This window comes from Protopterus annectens, chromosome 9.part0, assembly GCF_019279795.1.
Source record: "Protopterus annectens isolate FY-2018-M chromosome 9.part0, PAN1.0, whole genome shotgun sequence".
In the NCBI taxonomy this organism is placed as follows: Eukaryota; Metazoa; Chordata; order Ceratodontiformes; family Protopteridae; genus Protopterus; species Protopterus annectens.
Genome location: NC_056743.1, coordinates 850,154,908 through 850,180,529, shown reverse-complemented (window position 1 = coordinate 850,180,529; position 25,622 = coordinate 850,154,908). Strand labels below are relative to the sequence as shown.

Sequence of the window (25,622 nt, the reverse complement as noted above, 5' to 3'; positions counted from 1 at the left end):
CTTGAGGTATATAAAACATCATAGCATGTGCTTCCTTCTAATTTTTTTTTCATGTTTATATATTAGATACTGTAGAGTTTGGTTGATGGATAGGGGAAGCCACAGTGCCCTATACAGGAAGATAATTAATGTTTATAGGCAATGGGTGCACTTATCTCTCTTTTAATATATAACTGTGCCCTCAGGAGGTCTGAAAGCTATAAAAACCCATCTTTCTCCTCTGCTTAGTGGAATTGTTACACATATTTCTTTCTTACTTCAGGCCTCTGTCTTCTGTCACCCTTCTATTACAGGGTAGATCCTCTCTAGTCCTCTGTCACCCTTCTCCCATCTCTCCACTGTTCATATTTAAAGTAAAAGCATGCAGATGTGGGGTAAGCTACCTCTCACACATTTCTTAAATAATTCTGGCCTTCCTTTTGAATCTTATTTGTAAGTAGTCCTCTGAGACTCATCCTCTCTTTTTGATGCAAATTCTTCGTCTCATAGCCATATGTTCACATAAAGAAAGATAACTATTGTCATCTTTACTGGTGTTCTCTTATTCAGTCTGATGACTTCAAATGCACAGATTATTGGATACTGGAATTCAAAACGTAATTACATTGTTCCTGTAATAAGAAATGGAAATGAATTTTTTTTGGAATCACTTTAATGTCCTGTAGAAGTGTAACAACACCTACCAGCCATTTCTGGCTGTGTGCTGCTAGTACCTTTTGAGTTGTTTCAAGCTGGCACAATGCCTGCATTCTGGATGCACTTCTTTCATTAAAGCAAATGATTTACAGTTATATACTAGCAGTTCTGGAGGAAATATATCAGAGGATCACTTTTTCTCATTTGCATAGTTTCAATATCCTGCTGTTGCCCACAACATGTGTTGCCTGGGATGCTGCATTTTTTGTTATTTGTTTCTTGCATCAGGAACCTCCAGTACTGTGAAATTGTCATTTCTGCCTAGAACAACCTGTGAGTTTACAGGCCTCCTCCTCCATCTGATAATGAGGGTGAGAATAGGTGGCGGTGTCTTTGTTTTATTACCTTTGATACAAAATTATGTTAAGAGGTACTGAATGTCTTCTGATTAAACTGTTCTTTTCAGTTGTTCCTTTTCTTCTCAGGTTGGACAGACTGATTAAAATGGATTTTGTTCTTGGTGCTGGATATCTAATTGAACCTGTAATGGCTGATGTGTCTGTCATTTAACAAAATACATGAAGGGCTGGGCTATGTGGAGCAGAGGGATGAAGCCATGACTGATCCCAGATGACCTGGATTTGATTAGCAAGCTGGCACTGGAGGCGGAGACAAATAAAAGGATGTAGTCTGCTTGCTTCTCTCATGGGGAAGGTGGGGTGTGCATGTGTCAAGGCCTACATTTGCAAAGATTGATTTCCTAAGTGAAGATGAGAGGGATGTCCTGTTAACCGCGACCCCTTGAAGAAGTGATAGACAATTCAACATTGATACCTATTTCTTGTCCCACCCCCCAATAGACAGGCATATAGTGTATATTCAAACCTTAATCATGGCCTCTTTTTAGTCGACTCTTGTCCTAGGTGATGAGGGAACAAATGGGACTATTGGCCAAGGGGTGCTGACAATCAGTAGGCAGTGTGGGCAAATTGGTTCAAAAAAGGTATATTGAGGGGAGACTGAGGGTTTCATGGAGTAATTCTGTATACAAGCTTCTGTATTGATTATCTCCAAACTTTTGGTGGAGTACACAGCTGGAATGTCTTTGTCTTTAACTCTTCTACTAGCTACAAGTGACTCGCACTGAGCTCCACCAGATGTTGTGTCAGGGCAACCTCTATGGTTGGCTAGTAAAGCTTCTATAATGGATAGTCATTCTTTAGTATGTGAGATGTGGGATTCAGGTTTCCTCATTCAACTCCCAGGAGGCCAGTCTCTATGTATGAGTGCATTTATCAAGGAGTGCTACAATAAAATAGATAAGTAGCCAGTTGAAACAATGAAAATGTATAGATTTTATGCATAAATTACAAATACGTTGCCTAGAAAGAGACACTGTGGTTATGTACGTGAACCTAAAAATTAAAGGAGGTCTTAAAACTGGTGGTAAAAGTTTGTTTCCTCATTTATTAACCTATTGAGGATACCATACTGGTACACTCCATGTTCAGGCATGACATGCGGGTATTATACACTGACAAAATAAATACAGTCCAGTTTAAAATATAGAACAATGCTTTAATTTCTACTTAGCTTTTATTACTCTGCCATTTTGGTAGCTTGAAGCTGTAAGATTCTTTTCTTTATTACATAAATAGCAAAGCCATTGGATGGGAACAGATTCCTCGATATCCTATAGTTGTCATAATTAATTTCTTTATTTATTTTTGGCAGGTTGATATTGAACTCCTACCAAGTGATCCATTTCAGGTGAGAGTAGTCAAAAGGGCCAGGATATGCATGTGTGAATCACAGTTTTGATTAATTTGTTGAAAAAACATATTTTAAAAGGAGAGTTGATGCAAGGAGGAATTTCATTTTACTTCTCAATACAGTGATCAAAGAGTATGAACAAAAAATGTAGAACACAGCACCATAGCAAACCAATAAAAAGCAGATGGCAAAGAGCAGTGTAAAATCCAAATAGACTTTTATTTGAACACAGGTGAGCGCTTTCACAATAAAATCGCTTCTTCAGACCATACAAAAAATCAGCAGCATCTCAAATATTTGAAATGCAATCAATTAAATGTCTACCAGTAAAAAAACATTCAAGTACAATAGCCAAAAATAATTTAAAGGCACAGCTTTCTTTTAAGACAGAAACCATAAAAGGCTATTGCCATAAAAACACACATAACAGTATACTTATTTAAGAAGCTTTCTTTCTTTCAGAACTGGCTTAAGAGGTATTGATTAATTCAAACCTGCACCTCTATGTGCTGATAGTTTAAAAATCCATCTTAATTCTTTCCCTTCTGTGACATTAATTATATCACCTAACCTAAAACTCATAAATTACTTCTACTGCCATAAACTTGAACCAATGGTTAGTGCCTTTCTCTAGTATATGTTTAGCTAAGGCACTATAACTATGGCCCTTATTGGCACAATAATAATGGTCTCTAATTCATTCCTTAAGTCGCCAATTAGTTTTAACTATATTAAATTTTGAACAAGTCACACACTGCGCTAAATAAACTAAGTTTTTAGTCACAGTTAGCTTTAACTTTAAAAACATAATGATTACCATTGTCTGGTTGTATAAATGTATTGGATACATCAATGTATTTACAAAAAGTACATTTACCACAGATAGAAGTACCAAAATTAGTTATTCTAATACTAGGTTGCTTTAGTTTACTTGTATTAGGGAAACAAAGCTGTCTTTTCAACATTTTTTTATTTTTATAAACAAAATTTGGAGCTGCACTAACAAACTCACATAGAATAGGGTCAGAAGAAAAAATATGCCATTTTTTTGTAATAATATTTTTTATATCTATGCTGTCAGTACTAAAAGTCATACAATAAGCTACATTGGTATAGCAATTATTATGGACAGTCTTTCTTATGTTTTCTTTACGGGGAAAAAAAAATGGGTGTCTACTACTTTGTCTGTCTAACTTGACCCTTTCACATGCTTTACTAACTTCAAAAGGTTTATAACCGTGTTCTATAAATTCCATACTAGTGGAACACATAGTTGTTTCAAATTCTTGTTCCTGGTCATGGAGCCTAGAAACTCTTAAAAGTTGGCTTCTTACCACATTTTGAAAAATATGTGGTGGATGCATACTATTACATTCAAGATAACTATGTGTATAATATGGCTTTCTATATCTCTTAGTATGCAGCTTTCCAACTATTCCCCTATACAGGGTAACATCAAGGAAATCTATATAAGTGCAAGAATGTTTCATAGTAAACTTAAGGAAGGGTGTACTTGAATTTATAGCACTTAGAAACTTTCAAGGTCTCCATTCCAAAAAATATATAAGTCATCAACAAAACGCCTGTAGAATTTTACATGCACATTAAATTGTTCAACAGTTAAGATGTTTACATTTTCCCAGTATGCCATGACCATGTTGGCATAGCTATTGGCATAGGATGTGCCCATAGTTATGCCAGAGGTTTGCAAATAATATTGCTTCTCAAATAGAAAAACATTGTATTCTATTACCAGCTCTATAAGGTAGCAAATAAACTCTATTTTTTCATCAGTGAGAGAGCCTTTTTCTTTAAAACATTTTTTTTTACATAGGAAATATCTATTTGGTTAGTTATAACAGTTAACAGAGACGTAACATCTAATGTTACCATAATCTCTGTACCAGTTTCAGCATAACTCTCAAGAAAAGAGTAAAAATCACTTAAGAACTGTTCTGTATTATGCAAAACAATAGCATACTTGCCTAAAACAGGTCTTAAATGTCTTTCTATGTATAAAGACGCCGGTTCAGTTAGCCATCCACCTCCAGCTACTATGGGTCTAAAAGCTGGAGTTACAAGATTTTTATGTATTTTCGGCAAACCATTCAATGTAGGTACAACAGGATGTTCTACTATAAGATACTGGAAAAGTTCTTTAGAAATAACTGTTTCTTCAAAGCAGTTAACAAGAGACTTAGTGAACCTTTCAATTAACTTTTGTACAGAGTAAAGTTCTATGCTGGTATATGTATTATCATCTCTAAGCATGGTATTCATAGTAGTAACATAATATTCTTTATCTAACACAACAAAGGAATTGCCTTTATTGGCTGGTCATATTACAATGTCATTATATCTCTAAATTTTCAAGTGCTTGTCCCTCATTTTTATTTAAGTTATAAAACGTATTTTGTTTATACTCACTATTAGTTTTAAAAGGGGTTATAAATCTGTTGTTCACATACATTTGAAAAAACTTCCAGAGTGGAAGACAATGTTGGCCAGAAAGCACTTGGCTTTTTATAGTTACATACACTTTCATGTGACACAGAAAAACCAAACTGCTCTTTAAGAACTATTTTTCGTACAAACAATTTCAGCTCTGTAATAGTGTCAGCTAAATCAGCCCTTTGAGAAGGAATAAAAGACAAACATTTTTTTAAGTAAAGAAAGTTCAGCTTCTGTTAACTGTCTCTGTGATAAGTTCCATACTAGTTGTTTGTTATATTCCACGTTTTCTTGAGGGTTTGTGGTTCTTGATCCTGGAAGGAGTTCTTTCTTTTGAATTTCTTTCCTTTGATGTTCACATCTTTGTATTCCTTGTGTTCGAATTTGCAGGGTAAAGGGAGACCCAAAAAACAGAGTCACCAGAAATATTCAGTGTTTTAGGCTGTACTACCTGTTCTGGAGAAAGAGCAGTTCTAAGTTGCTGTTCAGTTGGGGGAGAGACCACTAAAGGTGTGCTGAATGTAGAGGTATTAACATTAGGTGAATAAACAGCACATTCCTGCACCACTGTTGAAGTATTAACAGAACCATTATTTTGAGTAATAGAGGAAACTTCCTCTGATTTAGTAGCCTTAGAAATTTTAGGTTGTACTGGCTCTTTACTCTGCTCTTTCGGCCAAGCAAACACATTTTGTTGTTAGAAATCAACAACGTCTCCCTGAAGTTTTTTCTTTTTTTGAGCTTAGTTTCATACAGGTGTAATTGTTCAATTAACTCACTCATGCGAAGATCAACTTGTGCATCAATATTAAGGCTATACAGTTCTTTTTGTAATTTGTTTTAGCACAGTGATCAAAGAGTTAATTTTCATAACAGAGGCACACTAGACATGGCTCCCCCACCTACATGGAGGCTGTAGAGGCTTTGTGCCCACACAAAAACAATGTTTTGTAAACTTTTGTTTAGGTCACATTGAGGCTCACTTTTGGTGTCCTCAGCTTTACCAGAGACATTTCAAGTACAGCCCAGATCATAGTAGCACCCGGTTTCTAGATTTCGTTTGATTTCTTAACATGTATCATATATGAACAGTGTACTGTACACATTATGTATCTTATATGAATAATGTTCTATTGCAACATTGTACTCTGTAGAGCTTTTTCTCCCCGGGCCTCCGCTGAAAGCGAGCTATTTTAGGACCAGTCGGACTTTCCCGGTAAACAAATGGAAATAAAATAAAATAAATAAATAAGAAATACTATATACCCTGACAAATATTTGCCATAAGGCAAGACATCTGGATTGTAGAATGGTAGAGATAATACACTGAGGTGCGGGTTGATACATCACCATGCAGAAGTGATTCGTACCTGTAATATACATGTCAGGATGCAGCATTACCACATTACCTATCAAAAGATAGGCATGGTACCACTGGAATTACCCCTTAGTTGTTATACGTCAGTAATACTACAACACTGTATTAGTCACTGCAATTACCTCTTATTTGTTATACTTCATATATACTGCAACACTGTATTTGTCACTGCAATTACCTATTTGTTATACCTCATTCATACTACAATATTGTATTAGACACTGCTCATGTCCAGTATATGAGCTGCTAAATAATAACCAGAAAGCATTAATGTCTTCATAGTACATTTACACTGTAGATCATGACTTTGGGACATACCTCATTTTTTATCATTCCTGGAAGTGACAGGAACAGGAAAAGCATGTTTTCTTCAGCAATTTTTACAGTAAGCAGACTATTTAAAGATCTAATACCTGTTCTGAAAGGGTTAAAGAGACTGGAATTCTTTTACGAGTCTATTATTCTCTCAAGCTATGTATGAAAGCAGAAGCCTGACAGAGACCTAACAACATTCTTTCCTTGTAAACCTGTTTGACAGAACTCCTGCCTGCAGCACAAGAAGAAGCCCACTTCTGCTCCATCATGTACTAGCAGTGTGTGTGCATGTGTTTGTATTTGTGTCTGTCTTTTCACTTGTGTGAAGTCAGTCTTGTCCAGAATGGCTTTTTTTTCTTATCTAGCCCAGCTGAAATCTGAGGTGACTTGTTCAATATGCCTAGAATTATTCAAGGAACCAGTGAGTTTGAGCTGTGGGCACAGCTTTTGCCAAGATTGTATCAAAACATTCTGGGGTTCTGGATATGGGAGCACTTTTTTATGCCCTGCATGCAGGAAGACATTCCCTGAAAAAAGTTATGTTTACAACCGACAACTTGCAGATATTGTAATAAGTGTTCAGCAACTGATGCAGACTGATGAAAATGAAAAACGAAGGGTTTCTACATGTAACACAGAAATCAAGAACCCGAACGATCCAAAGACTTGTACAAATTACCGAAGGACTTCGACCAGCTCATTTTTTGGTATATGTTCTGCTGAGCAATGCAAGGTATGAATATGTTATACCACAAAAAATGTTGTTTCAGCATCTGTTGGGTAGCATATATCTAATGTAGAGTCAAAACAAGGATTCAGCATTTAGTCTTAAAAACATTGTTGCACACTAAATGTTTAGTGTTTCCCTGCTTGCATTCATTTTATCTACTTTTTAAAATATTGTAGATTGACTGATGTATAAACTGATGTGTAGTATGTCTTTTATTAAAGTAGTGTAGTTGTCATTAGATTCACATAGGCAGCCTGTTATGCTACTGTCACAGGCTGAAGTTCAAAAGAAGTATGTCTACTTAAAATGAGACTGCATTTTCACATTATCAGGGAAAGATAATCTATGAAGGACAAGAGAAGAAAGGAAGGAAAAAAGAATGTCAGAGGCATTGAGATCTGTTGATAGAAAGATATCATGGCTCAGAATCCCTGCTGAAAAGTGAAAAATTAATAAACTTGTGTAGTGTAGTGGCAATGAGGATTAATGCATACAGCCAAAGGCAAGCAACAGTATAATACTACAGTGAGTTAGAAGGGGTGGAAGAGGTCAGACAAGGGGTAGCCGTCGGCCAGTGAATTATCATAGTGTCCTGGCTCAGTAGCTCAAAGTGATAAGGCCCTGACTGCAACCCACATGACATAGGCTTGATTAACAGATCAGGATCTGGAGAAGCCAGGCTGGGGAGGTTGATTATCTTATTTCAGTTCCCTCTTCCTACGGGAGGGACAGGGGGAGGGGGATGCATACTTGGGCTTACTACTGCAGTTGATCTCTAGTGGGGACTATGGATACACTGTGGATGTTGTCTACAAGGGGATCAGAGCATTGTCTGAGTCACAGACAGAGGCATGGACAATAACTTGCAATGCCAATTGCTTGACAATACATGCGTACATGCACAGGGTGGAGGGGGCTCCAGGCCTTAAAGGAAAAAATAGTTCCTCAGCAGCAGTGTGATCTCCCCCCCCATGGCTTGATCTCCTCACCAGTCCTGAACATGGTCAGAGGAAGTCTGAGGTAGTATTAAGGTTTGGTAGACCCAGTGGGCATAGAGAGGCACTGGGGGCAGATGATAGCCAGCTGACCGGGAGCTAAAAATATGTAAAAAAAGAAGAATTATGGTGGCATAATGTGACAGGTAATCAGTGGGTGCCATACTTGCTTGGTAATGGGTAACCACTGCACTGCCACACAGTACATTGGTGAGCAGCCAGATAGCCAGTGCTTAAAATTAAAGCCTCTGTGATGGTTGGCTTGTTGACCACAACACTGCTGCCATGGTCTCACCTCACAGAGTGGAAAAGTGTGTGTTATCAGGCTTGATTCTGGCTTGATGGTCAGCAGGTGCAGTGGAGACAAAAAATAGAAAAAAAATAGTTTGCCAGCAACTACTGCATTCTTTTGGAAGGGGTAGTAAAAAACTGGTGTACAGGCAGTCTGCAGAGTGATAGCCAATGTGCTGCCACACAGCAAGCATAATGAGAGCCCAGACATTGCCTTCAGTACAACTGATGCATTGCCAGGGCATGCACAGAACTGGGATGCTAGTGAAGAAGTACACTGCCTCTGATCAGTGTAATGGGCAACTAGAGAGTGCCAAAGGAGATGAGTAACCACCATCTTTCTGCAAAGCAGACTGAAGGTTAACTAGTGTACTGAAACTGGTACAAATTATACAAAGTCAGTAAGGTACACTGCCAGACAGTAGGGTGATGGGTGGCTAGTACATGCAGGTGGTGGTTGGGAGATGCATGTTACTATGGCAGAGTGACAGGTCACAGGGGCAGTCAGTGCATGGCAGTAGTTTGGGGATGATAGGATGACTCTGCAGTTGCATAAGGCAGATTGATGGGTTACCAGTACAGTGCTACTGGATAGGCACTGCACAGGTGTAGCAGTACTATGAGGCAAGGGTGATAGGAAGATAGTACACTGTTACAGAGCCAGGTGATGAGCGGTCAGTGCATTGAAGTTAGAAGAGTAGTGGTTATCTAATACCTGTCTCACTATGGAGCAGTCACAGGGAAGGGTGACAGGCAGACAGTGCACCAAAGTAGTACAGAGCAACAAGCAGTCAGTGTACTGTCAGAGGGCAGAGGAATATGTGGCCAGTGTCCCGTTATAGGTAGATGGATGTGCACTCAGTGCTCTGCCGTACTGTGGGAAATCATACTACTTCACAAGTAAAACCAGGAACCAATACAGGATAAACTCTGCAAAAAAGCAGAACCAAAAGGTGACTTCCACAAACTCGATCAGATTTTATTTAGCGCTTTTGTCAGCATATATCAGTTGACTTCTTCAGAATAATTAAAACAAGCGTTGAAGATGGGGACCATTTCCTTTCACAGGCTGACCTAGAAATAAGAGGAAGTTAAGTGATGTTGCTTAGCATCAGTGTAGTAAGCAAACAGTTGATGATGTCTCCTATCTTCAGAGACTTGTTTTAATTATTCTGAAGAAGGAAGAGAGAGACAGAACTGGCCCGTCTGAGCAAAGATAGAAAGGAGGTCACAGAAAACAGGAGAAAAGCATAGGGTACTGAATGATTTTTTTGCATCAGTCTTCACAAAGAAAAGCAAGGGGAGAGTGCCATGCTGGGAGGAAGGGCAGAATGAGGAGACTGGTGAACAAATGCCAGGATAGAGAGGTGAGAGTTTCAGAACTGGTTGTCCTTAGCATAAAATACAAAGGCCAGATTAACTACCTCTTAGAGGTCCCAGATATCTGACTAGTGATTATCAGATAACCTGATGGAGATCTTCAACAGGAAAATAGTTATTGTAGAAATGCCAAAACACTGGAAGACAGCAAGCATATGGGAGGGGGGGGGCAGGAAAAACTCCAGGAAACTACACACCTGCTACCTTAAGAGCATTGGGAGGGAAAGTTATGGAGGGAATCTGGAAGTGAAGGCTGGTAGCAGTTCTACAGGGCAACAATCTCCAGAACAGTAATCACATGATTTCATGGCCAAAAGGACCTAACAGTCAAATCTGATCCAATTTTAGAAGTGAGCTCCTGGTGAAATTGAGAGAGGAATACCAGTAGAAATGATCTGCCTCTACTTCAGCGAGTAATTTGACTTGGTCCAACACAGAAGCATGGTAAGAAAATTGAAGAGGTAGCTGTGGGGGGGTGGAGTGGGGTGAAGGGAGCAGCCACCCGAGATAAAAAGTATTGAGGCAAGATTGGCAGATACCGATTGGTCTTCAGTACACCACATTACCAGCATTCAGAAATGAATGCCAGTATCACATTTGCAAAAGCTTAGCAATCCATGAGTGGTATAAACTGTAGAAACTGCTGGCTACATTGCTAAAGTTTAAAAGAAAAGAGTTTTTTTTCAGCAAGTTCCTTTCCAGGACTTTTAAACTGAAATATTTTAGTTATTAGGTGTGTTCACTGTAGTAGCTGCATATGTAGCAAGCAGTTGCTACAGTCAGTTCAAAGTAAAAGAAGAGATTTTCACTAAGTCCCATCCTGGGACTTCAAAAGTGAAGCACGTTAAAGTTCATTATGTGGACTGTAGCAGTTGCTTGTCACAAGTGTAGATTTGTTGCAAGCAGTTGCTACTGTTTAAAAGTAAACTTTGCTCCTGGAATCTGAAGGAGCAGAGATGGTAGACTTTTTCAGTTTTCTGATCCACAACTTAACTTAGAGAGTTGGAATGGCACAAGATCAGTGCCTGACTAGCTGAGTATACCTCTGAGCTTGGGTGTAAGACCCAGTTAGAGGTATTGGAGAGCTGCATTGTTGAATGGTGAAGCCACCTCCACAAAGAGGAAGGTCATCAGTGGAGTCCTCTGAAGCTCGGTGCAAGGCCCACTCCTCTTTGTCATCTACTTCTCGGATATCAAAGCTAATGTCAAGGGCCTCTGCTAACCAAGTTTGCAGATGATTGCAAACTGGGAGCAGTCATTGAATCCCCAAGATGAGAACACCCTTCAAGAAGGTCTAATACAGACAAATGCTTGGTGCCAATGCCATGGCTTAAAACTCAGTAGCAAGAAATGCATTATAGTACCTCCATGGTTTAAAACTCAATACCAAGAAATGCAGTATAATACCTTTTTGGAAGTCTGCCACATCGAGTAACTACATCATCAGTAAAACATCCTTAAAAGTTGATTCATTAGTAAGGAATCTGGAAACACATGTATATATATTAACCTAGCCTTTAACCAGCATGTGTCCAAGGCAGTAAGAAAATCCTTCAATGTTGCTCATCTTATAAGCAAGGACATAGTATCTAGTTTATTTTTATTTTTATTTTACATTTGTTGATCGGGCTGGTCCAACTGGATATATGTCCATTTTCAGCAGAGGCCTGGGAGAAAAGCTCCAAATGCATACATTAATAACAGAGAGAAAAAAAACAATTAGCTATGAGAATATTCATTAGCATATATTTGCAGAAGAAATATTAGAAATTAACTACAAAAAACTATAAATTAAAGGTGTACAAATTGAGCATGATAGAAGAAACAGGGAAGTGTTAGTTAAAGTTCTGTAATCAGAAAAATAGGAAGTACTTGGGAGAATACAGAAAGCTAGTCAGGGTTAGTACATGGGCAGAGCCAGTGGGTTTTGAGGTGAGATTTGAGTTCGGATTTAAAGCAGGGAGGAGAGTGCAGTGAGATTGTCAGGAAGGGAGTTCCAAATTTTTCCTACTGTGTTTGAGAACAAGGAGTTTCTGGCCATGTTATAGGATTTACAAGTGGAAATAAGAAGTTTATTAGACAAACGTAGGCTTTTAAGATTACAGTAAGGAGTAATAAGTGTAGTGAGTATGCGAGTATTAAAGGGTTTGCACAGGATTTTATGGGCTATGGAGAGTTGGTGAAATAAAATCAGGTTTTGTAGCTCAAGCCATCCTAATTGGATTAAGTTTATGCAGTGGTGAGTTCTAAAAGTAGAGCCAGAGGCAAATCTAGCAGTAGTGTTGTAGGCAACAGCCATTTTGCTGAGGTTAGCTGTGGACAGATTAGTGTAGATAGGCAAGGCATAAAGGAAGGTGGAAATTAGATGTGAGTGGGTGATGGATGTTCTGGCAAGTGGAGTAAGGAATGGTTTATTTCTGTACAATGACCTAGTTTTCTGTTATCTAGTTTTATAGTGTTGTTAAGATGAGCGTCAAAGCATAGATTGTTGTCAATCTCCACTCCTAGGAGCCTGGTAGTTGGGTCGGGGGAAATATAGGTGCCATTACTTGACAAGACAGAGAAGTTGAGTGGAGAGGATTTTCAGGTGGGGGAGAAAAGTAACACTTTGGTTTTCTTGGGGTTTAAGATTAAGCATCATTTTAGGAACCACATTTCTAGAGTTTGGAATGTCTGTTGGGTGATAGAGTGAAGTTTGGAGGGGGATGAGGCAGAACAAATCAAAATAGAATCATCTGCATATTGTATACAGGTTGCAAGATTAATAGTAGTATAAAGATCATTAATGAAAATTGAAAACAGAAGAGGGCCAAGAATTGAGTCTTGGGGGACTCCAAGGGTAATGGGTAGGTGGTTGGATAAGTTATTGTGCCAAAGAACTGCCTGCTGTCTGTTATGAAGATAGGAGTGGAACCACTTTATAGCACTTGTGTCTAGTGCGAAAGATTTAAGTACGTTTATTAGTACCTCATGATTGACCATAGCGAAGGCTTTGGATAGATCAATAAAGAGTGCAGAGGTAAGTATGCTATTATTCCGGTTTTTGTTGATGCAGTCAGTGAAGGAAAGGAGGGCTGTGGTGGTGCTGTGGAATGGTCTAAAGCCATGTTGACAGTCAGCTAGTAGATTCTAATTTAAGAGGTGATTTAGAAGTTGTTTTTGGACACATTTTTCCATGATTTTAGCTAGGGGGGGGGCAGTAAGGCTATGGGTCGGTAGTTTGAGAGTTCTGTTGAGTTACCACCTTTATGCAGGGGAATAATATGTGATATTTTCCAGATTGAAGGAATGTAGCCTTCAATGATGGTTCTGCTAATTATGGGATAGGCTAATGTTTTAGCTGCAATTTTTAGATATTCAGCTGATGGAGAGGAGGATTTCAGTTTGTGGAGCAGAGAACATAGTAGTGATGTGGGTACAGGTTGCAGTTGAAATAAGGGAATAGAAGTATTAGAGGAGGTGGACAGGGAGGGGATATCTGGGGAAAGTTGATTAGATAGCGACTGGACAGTTTCAGCAAAGAAGGTATTGAAGGCATCAGCAGTTTGTTGTGGGTTGTTTTGGGAAGTGCCTGAGGGGCATGGGGTGTCAGAGTGGCCAGGCTTTAAGAGTCTATTTATTCCTGCCCAGAACTTTTGTGGATTATGTTGGTTAGCTTGTTGTAGATGGCAGTAGTAGTTTCTTTTATCTAGATGTATGGCTGTTTTTGTAATGTTTCTTATTTGCCTAAAGTTTAGTTGGTCGATGGGATCTTTAGTTCTTCGGTATTTGGTCCAGAGTTTATTTTTCAGAATAATTTTATGCCTTGTATCCTTTGATAGCCAAGGTGCAGGTTTTGAGCTAATTCTGACAGATCTTGAGGGAGCATGTAAGTCTAGAATATATAGGAACTTTGAGTTGAAGTATGAGACAGCATCATCCAGTGGAAGGTGTTTAAGAGGGGACCAATTACAGGCTCTTAGTTCAGCTTGGAAGGTTTCAGGGTTAAAGTTTTTATTAGTTCTGACCATTTTGAATTTAGTTGGGTTAGGGGTATCAGTTTTGTGTCTGATTAAGTAAGTAAGTGCATATGGCTGCTTATGTCATCAGGTAGTGTTACTACTGTATAAGTTTGGTGGTGACGATTAACCAGAATCCAGTCTAATATGCTTTCTTTGTTATTAGGTTTGTTAGTTCTGGTGGGAGCTTGACTGGTTTGTATAAAACCATGGAGATTTAAGAGGGTGGGAGGGTCTACTGAGGTGCAGGTTTTCCAGCTGATGTTGACATTGCCCAGGACTATGGTTTCTTGTGGGAAATGAATGGAGAGCCAGCTGAGGATCTCTTCTAGGGTACTGATGTTATTTCCAGGGGGAAGGTATAAGCAGATTATTTAGATGGATTTATGGGTATTAAGCTGGAGTTTGGAGATAAGGAGTCCAGAGACATTATCATACCAATGTGCTCGGCTCTCATCAGGTCCATCATAGAGTATAATGCCCCCTTCGATTTGTACCTGGCCAAGCACATGCAGAAACTGGAATGTCCACAAAGGTTCCTTACAAAAAGAATGCAGAGAGTAAACACAATGTCCTAACCTGACTACCTCAAAGCCCTGTCTCTTTACTCTGTATCATACAGACTTCTGAGAGATGATCTTTGTCTGGGATACAAGGCATCCTTGGATCCTGTTTTGATGAATTTTTTGCAGATCCACAAAGCAAAAAACTTCAGATCTACTAGATTAAAATACCTAATTTTTGCTGGAAACATAAATAGGGCATGTAGGAGAGACAGATGTTTCTCAGAGAATTCCCATTCTGTAGAACAGGTTCCCCATCTATGTGAAGCACAGTTCCTCCAATCCTTATTTAAGTATAACTTGGACGATTCGACTGGTCTGGCTTCTATGTCTCTAATGAACAGCACTAGCCAGTAAATTACCCCTGTAAATCAAATGTAAATTAAATTTGTGTGTCACATTTGGATCATACCTTAAGGTCCCTAGTGGTTGGTAGCCTAGTGTACATCTATGACATTACAGACTGAACAACAAAACATAATATATATATATATATATATATATACATTTTATACAGTGTGAATAACAGAATTGCTTTGTTAAAATACTCACAATGAAAAGTAAAGTTAGAACAAGCTATGCGGAAGGAAGTTGGGTAGGAAAAGCTTAAGTTATATGATGAGAGATAGAATAATTACATTTTCTTTGAGTCTTGTAATGTACTTTTCGTTCTGATTAGAATTTAGGGTAAGAAGAATAATCTTTATGGAAAGAGGGGAGAGATTCCCACAGTTTTGGACTAAGGCCTGAGAAGACATGGTTTGTATATTAAAGACTAATTTGGGGGGGGGGTTACTGGAGAGGACCTGAGTGGTTAAGACTTCTGAGGTTGTATGTTGGTGCATCCCTGATTAGTTTGGAGGTCAGTGGTGGAAAGATCTCATTCTAGATTAGTTGAACTAGTTGTGAGATGAATCAAAAGTCAGCACGTTATTTCATAACGTTGCCATTTAGCTTTTTCTATGGTTTTGCTGTGGATTTCATTTCTTGGGGAGAGAGTGGAGAACCTGCATATGGAGTTTGGATTATTTGAACGTTGGATGAATCTATGACCTTCCACCAATTATAGATCATTGGCTTTTATTTTAGAAAATGTTATAGTTATCTAGAACTGTAGGTAGAATGGCTTTGTCAGGTTTTAGATATGTTGCAGTTATAGAAAGATAGTTACGGTAATATTTTGAAGGGATGGTTCTAGACTACTGGACCTAATAGACTTATTGGGTTGAGAGGTACGATGGTTAAGGTGTTTACCTCACAGACACAAGATACAAGGTTTGAGTCTCATCTTTGAAAGAAAATTGGCTAGACATAAAAAAATGGCTATTATACAATGACCCTCCATTAATATTCTAAAACGTGCACGCTGATTGTCCAGCATGCCCATTGTAAATCCCACAATATACCAACGGAAAAAGGTCCAGTCGCTTGGACTTTTTTCCATTGGTATAAAGTCCTCAAAACATTTTTTTAAACAAATAAAAAAAAAAGAAAAAAAACGGAGCAATGGAGACTTTCTTTTGTCCGTTGCTTTTGTTTCAAAGCATTGATGTATTGGGTATGCGTGGGACGCAACTAAGTCCCATATGCATGCTGAGTACATCAAAACAAGGAAGCAGTGTACCACAACCAGCAGAAGAACAGTAATGAGCCATTATACAAAGACATTATGTAAGAAAAGTAAGCATTTTTTTTCTTAAATAATGTCATTGTATAAAGGCAATGACCGACTCCGTAGTTGTGGTATATTGAAATTTACCCATGGTTGACTTTATTTAATCACTCGGGCTTCACCCTCATGATTAAACCACACCAACCATGGGTAAATCTTCAATATACCACACCACGTCTTTGGTTATTGCTTTATGAACCATTTGAAATTGGCTAGACATAAAAAAATGGCTATGAACCCAGCAAAATGGTAATTCAGTGCTGTTTTCATTACCCACCTTTGTGGCACAGGGTATAAGTGCAGTGAGTTTATAGAAAATGTCAGGCAATGCAGGGTTTGAATCCAGTTTACAGATACTTATACTGAGGGGGTCAGAATGACATTTGTCACAACTTTTTTATTAGGAATGTAACACAAAATACAAGTCAGTGTCAGAAGTATGATTTTTGCAAAGGTGTGAGTTTGGCATAATGTTTAAGGTCTTTTCCTCATAAACACAAGATATAGAGTTTGAGTCTAAGCTTGGGTTATTGAAAAGGTCCTTCAGGGCAGTTAGTCTAGTGTTCACCTATGAAGCTTCACTTAGATGTCAAATTCATTGTTTACACTCCCAGTATTTAGCTAGCCAAGTATAAAGGATTTTTGCTTGAATTATGCAGATTGTGGATAGTCGATGACAGCAGCTGGGTTTAATTTAATGTGTCTACATTGTAGTACTCGAAAAATATTATGGGAGGCATGGAAAATTAGTAGTTTGGTTTTAACAAATGTTTTCAGAATGATATTGAACAGGTAAGCATAAAAATGTGTCCTAGCATAGTTGAAATATTTTATATGGAAAGTCTGAGATGAGATGTAGTTTTTGGTAATGTTTAAGTTACTGATATTAAGGAAATATTTATAAGGGGATAGAATGATTCTGCTGGGTACAGAAAAGAGTTAAAGAGACAGTAGAAAAAATAGCTAGTTTGGTTGGTTTCTGTAAGGATAATCAATAACAATGTTAAAGGGATTAGAAGAGTTAATGGCAGTCAAATATTGCAGTATTCTAGGTAGTAGTAAAGATAAACAGAAGGTATACTGTAAGTAGAGATCAGGGGTGGCTGGTAACTTCAAAACAAGGTTGGGGGTGCTGCAGGAAGCAACTGAATGGGTGGGGCCAAATGCAACGAGGTGGGACTCCATTACAGAAGGTCAATAACCATTGCATGTTAAATAACAGATGGGGGCATTCACTTTCATCCATAGACTGCTTCACTATATACCTATTCATTATAGCCAGTTTACTGACTGTATACACCTTTGATGTCTAGCCACAATCAAAAAAGCCATCCTTGAGTAAAATGGAGCCTTTGGCAAAGGCTTCCGTGGTCCACGCTGTTACTTAATAGTTTCCCCTGCCTTCCCCACTGCCCACCCCATATTTCCCCTCATTCTGACTCTTCATCATCTACAAAGGTTACTTTTTTCTTACATTTTCATACCTTTTCTACTTTTTAGCTCTCCCTTGCTTGTAAAATGCTGTAAATGACCAACATTCTTGTGTAATTTTAGTATGAGGAAGTAACTCTTTTAAGCCAGGCATCTGGAAGCCGTTAGGCCTGCAGAAGACATACAGTTCTAGATGCTGTAAGTTGCATCTTACAGATTTTTTACAAACATTAGATTTAATAATGATGGCCTGAACAAAAAAGCATGAGGAAGGAAATATATTCAGTCTTGTTTTTTTTTTATTTCAAGAAAAAATTATTTGTAGCTTAAACTTAATGTTCAAAGTTAAGAAAATAGCAGCTCCTAAATAAACTGAAAAGATAAATGCAAAGATACTTAAATTCTAGGTGTGGTAGAACATATTTAAATTCTATCTGGGAATAGTATCTTCCTACCTTCCTAACTTTCCAGAAAGCCATAGTTATTTTCTGTGTACCACTCTGGTGTTAGATTGGGTTGAAAAGGAAAAAAAAACAAATGATAAAAGCATTTATTATACAGCTGGGGGGTCTGAGAAAAGGAACCACAGCACATGGATAACAAGTAGCACATGTAGAATCTAAAACCACATCACATGGATAACAAGGAGCACATGTAGAATTTAAAACCACATCACATGGATAACAAGGAGCACATGTAGAATTTAAAAACCACAGCACAAGGATAACAAAAACCACATGTACAATCTAAAAGCACAACATACGAATAACAAGGAGCACATGTACAATCTAAAACCACAGCACACGGATAACAAAGAGCACAGGTATGATCTAAAAGCACAACACATGGATAACAAGGAGCACATGTAGAATCTAAAACCCAACACATGGATAACAAGGAGCACATGTAGAATCTAAAACCACATCACATGGATAACAAGGAGCACATGTAGAATCTAAAACCACATCACATGGATAACAAGGAGCACATGTAGAATTTAAAACCACATCACATGGATAACAAGGAGCACATGTAGAATTTAAAACCATATCACATGGATAACAAGGAGCACATGTAGAATCTAAAACCACATCACATGGATAACAAGGAGCACATGTAGAATATAAAACCACATCACATGGATAACAAGTAGCACATGTAGAATCTAAAACCACATCACATGGATAACAAGGAGCAAATGTAGAATCTAAAACCACATCACATGGATAACAAGGAGCACATGTAGAATCTAAAACCACATCACAAGGATAACAAGGAGCACATGTAGAATTTAAAAACCACAGCACAAGGATAACAAAAAACACATGTACAATCTAAAAGCACAACACGCGAATAACAAGGAGCACATGTACAATCTAAAACCACAGCACACGGATAACAAAGAGCACAGGTATGATCTAAAAGCACAACACATGGATAACAAGGAGCACATGTAGAATCTAAAACCACAGCACATGGATAACAAAGAGCACAGGTACGATCTAAAACCACAACACACGGATAACAAGGAGCACATGTAGAATCTAAAACCACAGCACACGGATAACAAAGAGCACAGGTACGATCTAAAAGCACAACACACGGATAACAAGGAGCACATGTAGAATCTAAAACCACATCACATGGATAACAAGGAGCACATGTAGAATATAAAACCACATCACATGGATAACAAGTAGCACATGTAGAATCTAAAACCACATCACATGGATAACAAGGAGCAAATGTAGAATCTAAAACCACATCCCATGGATAACAAGGAGCACATATAGAATCTAAAACCACATCACAAGGATAACAAAAAACACATGTACAATCTAAAAGCACAACACGCGAATAACAAGGAGCACATGTACAATCTAAAACCACAGCACACGGATAACAAAGAGCACAGGTATGATCTAAAAGCACAACACACGGATAACAAGGAGCACATGTAGAATCTAAAACCACAGCACACGGATAACAAAGAGCACAGGTACGATCTAAAACCACAACACACGGATAAGAAGGAGCACATGTAGAATCTAAAACCACAGCACACGGATAACAAAGAGCACAGGTATGATCTAAAAGCACAACACACGGATAACAAGGAGCACATGTAGAATCTAAAACCACAGCACATGGATAACAAAGAGCACAGGTATGATCTAAAACCACAACACACGGATAACAAGGAGCACATGTAGAATCTAAAACCACAGCACACGGATAACAAAGAGCACAGGTACGATCTAAAAGCACAACACACGGATAACAAGGAGCACATGTAGAATCTAAAACCACAGCACACGGATAACAAAGAGCACAGGTACGATCTAAAACCACAACACATGGATAACAAGGAGCACATGTAGAATTTAAAAAACACAGCACATGGATAACAAGGATCATGTGTAGAATCTAAAACCACAATACATGGAGAACAAGTAGCACATGTAGACTCTGAAAACACTGCACACAGATAACAAGGAGCACATATAGAATCTAGAACCACTGAACAAGCATAACAAGGAGCACATGTAGAATGTAAAGCCACAGCACATAGACAACAAGGAGCACATGTAGAATCTAAAACCACAGCACACAGATAACAAGGAGCACATGTAGAATCTGAAAACACTGCACACAGATAACAGGGAGCACATGTAGAATCTAGAACCACTGCACACACATAACAAGGAGCACATGTAGAATGTAAAGCCACAGCACACAGATAACAAGGAGCACATATAGAATCTAGAACCACTGCACAAGCATAACAAGGAGCACATGTAGAATGTAAAGCCACAGCACATAGACAACAAGGAGCACATGTAGAATCTAAAACCACAGCACACAGATAACAAGGAACACATGTAGAATCTGAAAACACTGCACACAGATAACAAGGAGCACATGTAGAATCTAGAACTACTGCACACACATAACAAGGAGCACATGTAGAATGTAAAGCCACAGCACACAGATAACAAGGAGCACATGTAGAATGTAACGCCACAGCACATGGATAACAAGGAGACATATAGAATCTAAGACCACAGCATATGGATAACAAGGAGCACATGTATAATCTAGAACCACTGCACACAGATAACAAGGAGCACATGTAGAATCTAAAACCACAGCACAGGGAGAACAAGGAGCACATGTAGAATGTAAAAACCACAGCATACGGACAACAAGGAGCACATGTAGAATCTAAAACCAAAACACACGGATAACAAGGAGCACATGTAGAATCTAAAACCATAGCACATGGATAACACGGCACAACTCCCTGCACTTCCTGCTAATTATATGAACCAATTTCAGGATCTCACAAGTGTGGGGAAAGGAAAAATACCCCATTTCAAGTTTCAATATTCTGAGTTTTCAGTCAAATAAATTCCACAGGTAGATAAATAGAAAGACAATCAGATAGCTATAATTCTATAACATTTGATAGAAAAGACAGAATGTTGAGAAGACAAAATGTTGAAACCACAAAATATCAAAAACCTATTTAATGTAGAAACACACACACATATGTGTATATGTATCCTGTACGTGTGTGTGTGTGTGTGTGTGTGTGTGTGTGTGTGTGTGTGTGTGTGTATATATATATATATATATATATATATATATACATATATGTATATGTTTATAGGTGTCCTTGTATATGAAAAGCTGCAAAGCTGCCACTGTCCCATCTGTGAAGATGTCTGTCATATAGAGATCAATGTTGCCCAAGTACGTTATATGCATGTACCAAATGTTACTTGATGTACCAGTGAATACCATCTAGCCACTCACTGTACCTCCTGTGAGAGTCAGTATTTTGTGTTGGCACTGTTCCCTGACATGTAGTATGTCCATTCTCTAAGTCCACATTTAAGCCTCAATGGACAGGATGTATGCCCTGAATGGTGCTCACCCTCACACCATAGTCAATACACAAATACTGATTTTATGTTCATCCTACTCTGAGGCCCAACAGCAATTTGCATATATTATTATTTAAGATAAAAACAATTACAGTAAAAAATAAAACCATAAAAATTGTATGACAAATTAAGAACATATAAAAACAAATAAAATGTAAAATTCAACACAAAAATTTCTTCTTAGATCAACATATTGTAGCTTCAGAAGGCATTAAGTAGCTGTTACAGCTCTTCATGGAATATTTCTTTATTGGGTCAGGTATGTGCTTTACAGAATGACACTGTCAACATGCAAGCACAAACCAACAGCATGTAAGCATAGATGCTGTAGAACGTCTTATGCAGCCACAAAATGTACTCCAGATGCATGCATTGTCTTCTTTGCACAGAGCCACATAAAGCTGCATAGATGGACAGTACTACTTTTGAAGAATGACTGCTAGTTAATATAACTCCTTTCATAGTCATGTTTATACATCACATATGTGCTTGTTATCTTTACACAGCAAACAAAGCCTTCTGGTAGGCCTATTATGGCATCAGCATGAGAATCAACCCCCCCCCCCATTGTGCACGTGGGGTTTGGGTGTCACTTCAACAGTTACCATCACTTACAGCCAATGTTCTCATCACTGGATGGTCTTATAATAACATTAAAATTGTTCCCTGTATTGTTTTATTCATCCATTGATCTTGTTCTGTGCTCATCCAGTTTTGTAACTGAGTGTCAGAATGTACATCAGCCTTTCTTATAAAGAATCATATTCCTCCAGTGTAAGTTCACAGACATTAATACACACACACACATGTTTACAAAATATTGTTCACTTTTCCAGGAATGGCAAATTGATGCACTAATACAAAAAGCCACAAACTGATCTCAAATTAACAGCTGCATAACTGTGTCCCAAACCATTTTTGAAAAGTCAGCTACAGATGGTTAAAGGGTCATAGCTCTGACATGAAAAGATCATGCTGGAGAGACAAATATGTGTCCCAGCAATTGCCCCTCCACTGGAATAGGCTTCCTAGTCATGTGAAGCAGAGCCCTTTCCTGACCATTTGCAAGTGTCATCTCAACCAATGGATGGGAAATCACAAATTCAATCCTGGGGTGGCACACATGTCCCTTATGGGCAGAGGCAGCCTGTAAAAAATGTCAAAACCCTGCTTGTTGAACCTTGTTGTTTTATTTATTTATTTAACATTTGTTTATAAGGAAAGTCCAACTGGGACAGAGCCCATTTTCAGTGGAGGCCCGGGGAGAAACACTCCAGATGCATCATGCCTTTGGAGTGTGGGAGGAAACTGAAGCACCCAGAGGAAACTCACGTGAATGCAGGGAGGACATGCAGACTCCACACAGAAGGCACCCCCACTGAATATTGATACAGAGAACCTCTTATTGTGAGGTGAAAACACTAACCTCTGTACCAGTGTGCCACCCTTTAGGGGTAGAAAATTGTGTCTTGCACCAGTGTGCCACCGTCTATGGGTCGAAAATTGTGTAAACTGGGTAGGCTTGTAAGGGCTTTTTTGCCATTAGTCTAGTATTCTCCTATGAACCTATGAACCTATATAGTGCTTCTTCGAATAATGTACACTAATTCTTTAAAGAAGCTCATTAAGCATCCCACATCTTAAACTCAAGCCATCGTAATTCATTGTCAAGAAGAAAAAAGAAAGCTACTACCTCTCCCCAAAAAAAAAAACTGATGCAGCAGATAAACACCAAATAGCTGTGCTAACAAGGGACATTAACACTCCAGCATTTTATTTGAGCTAACCATTGTTTCTAAAGTGCAGATTCCAAAGCTTCCTATACCTTCAGCAGAATTTCAGAAAAGCAGCAGTGCTCCTTTAAGTAAAAGGTGGCAATAACTTAGGTAGACTATGCCGTGATAGAATGAAGACGTAATAACTACAAAGTTTCATGGAAGGTGTATGTAACCTATTACATTACAGTTAAATAAGATGTGAACTTCTTGATAAGTAAAGTACCAAAAAAAGAAATTCAACAACTTAAATTCAGTTTTTGGCATTTACACATCTTGCTAACCTTAAATAAATCACTTTCAAATTACAGTGAGATTCCAAACCCATTGACTTAATAAGATGCTGACCAAGGTGGTACAATGGATAGTATTATTTCCACATGGTACTTTGATGTTCCCGATTTGATTATGGGCTGTGCTACATTTTCTGTTGCATTACCATGTTCTGATTTTGCCATGGCCATGTTTTCTCCCACATTCTAGACAGATGCTGGAAGTTTGAGAGGTGATTATACATTGTGCTTAGGCATGCAGATATGTGAATAAGTGTGCCCTATGAAGGACTGGCATCTCTAGCTAGAAATAAAGGGGCAAAATAGAGCATATACTTTCTAAAGCAGGGGTTACCAAAGTGTGCGCTGAGGCACCCTGGGGAGCCGCGGCTTCCTCACAGGGGCGCCGCGAACTAATAAGCTTAGCTGCAAAATAAACCATTAACAGTTTGCGGTTTAGTTTGCTAAGCTTATTAGTTTGTGGTGAACTAAGTCTAGACCTACACTGTATCTTTTTAGATGAACTGGCATCAAGTATAGCAGCGGGCCGCGGACCAGTACCGGGCCATGGAACCAGGCCATCAGGTAAGTGAATGCCTGTATGAGGTTGTGTGTGTCTGTCTGCATGTGTGAGTGAATGCGTGCATGAAAGCAAAAGAGTATGTATATGTGAAGGAGATCGGGAGAGTGAGAGCGATGTGTGAGTGAACACAGGAATGAATGAAGAAGTGGCTGTGTGTGCTTGAGATCGGGAGAGTGAGAGCGATGTGTGAATGAATGCAGGTATGAATCAGGAAGTGGCTGTGTGTGTGTGTGTGTGTGTGTGTGTGTGTGTGTGTGTGTGTGTGCGCGCGCGCGAATGAATTCAGGTATGAATGAAGAAGTGGCTGTGTGTGTATGTGTGAGATCGGAAGAGTGACAGCGATGTGTGAATGAATGCAGGTATGAATGAGGAAGTGACTGTGTGTGTGTATGTGTGAGAGAGGAAGAGTGAGAGGGATATATGAATGAATGCGCAAGTGGGTGTGTGGCATGTGGATGTGAGATCGGTAGAGTTCGAGCGATGTATGAATGAATACGTAAGTGGGTGTGATAGAGTGAGAGCAATGTGTGAATGAATGCAGGTTTGAATGAGGATGTGACTGTGTGTGTATTTGATCGGGATAGAGTTAGAGTGATGTGTGAGTGAATGCAAGTATGAATAAGGAAGTGACTGTGTGTGTGTTTGATCGGGAGAGAGAGAGAGAGCGATCTGTGAGTGAATGCAGGTATGAATGAGGAAGTGACTGTGTGTGTGTGTCTGTGTGTGTGTCTGTCATGGGGGTGAGAGTGATCCCTGGCAGCAGCAATGAGGTCTGCGTACGTCTGGACCATATCACTGGACATATACCTCTCGCTGTCTTAGATCAAGAAATATGGACAAAGCCAAAAATAGTGGGGGTACAAAAGCACAAAACAGGGACACTTTTAAGTACTGCTCTCACAAACTTAGAAAGTTGATAGAAATGCAGGTTTTGCATTAGCATGAATTTTCTGAAGGGTATGAAGTATGAAACTCAACTGTCTGTCATTATTTTCTGACTTCAACCTCAATGATCTGCCGGGGATTTGTCAGAAAACAACAATTTTATGAGAAAAAGGCTAAAAATATGAGGCTGAAACTGGACATTCTGCAAAAATCTATACAGTTGAGAGTTATCTGGACAGAGCCAAGTAATAGGGACAGATTTTAAATATTGCTCTTATAAAGTTAATAAGGTTGCCATTAGGTTTGCTTACCTCTTAACTATAGTAGATCAGTGTTATGCTGTTAAGCAGAATGTACACTTTTTTTTGGTAATTGCCTTTTTATTGTACTTTTGAGCTTTTCTCCCCAGGTCTCCTAGTCCAGTCGGGCAGCCTCGTTAAACAAATGTCAAATAAATAAATAAATGAAATGTGCACTTTATGCGCACCATGGGGGGGGGGGCACCTTGGGAAAACCTGGATAGAGCAAGGGAGCAGAGAATCAA

At 38.7% G+C, this 25,622-nt stretch overlaps 1 protein-coding gene across 2 annotated transcripts in view; it reads left to right on the top strand.

Annotated features, from left to right (window-relative positions):
* The window catches only part of LOC122811595 (zinc-binding protein A33-like), a 231,444-nt gene that overhangs the window by 55,892 nt on the left and 149,930 nt on the right, over positions 1-25,622 (top strand). Inside the window, exon 1 of one of the 2 annotated variants that reach the window (XM_044083549.1) lies at positions 6,807-7,286. The exons of the other annotated variant lie outside the window; for it this stretch is intronic. Within the exon in view, the coding sequence (XP_043939484.1) occupies positions 6,897-7,286 (390 nt within the window). The 5' untranslated portion in view covers positions 6,807-6,896. Of the gene's footprint in view, positions 1-6,806; positions 7,287-25,622 lie in introns of those variants that run through there. 2 annotated transcript variants of the gene reach the window in all.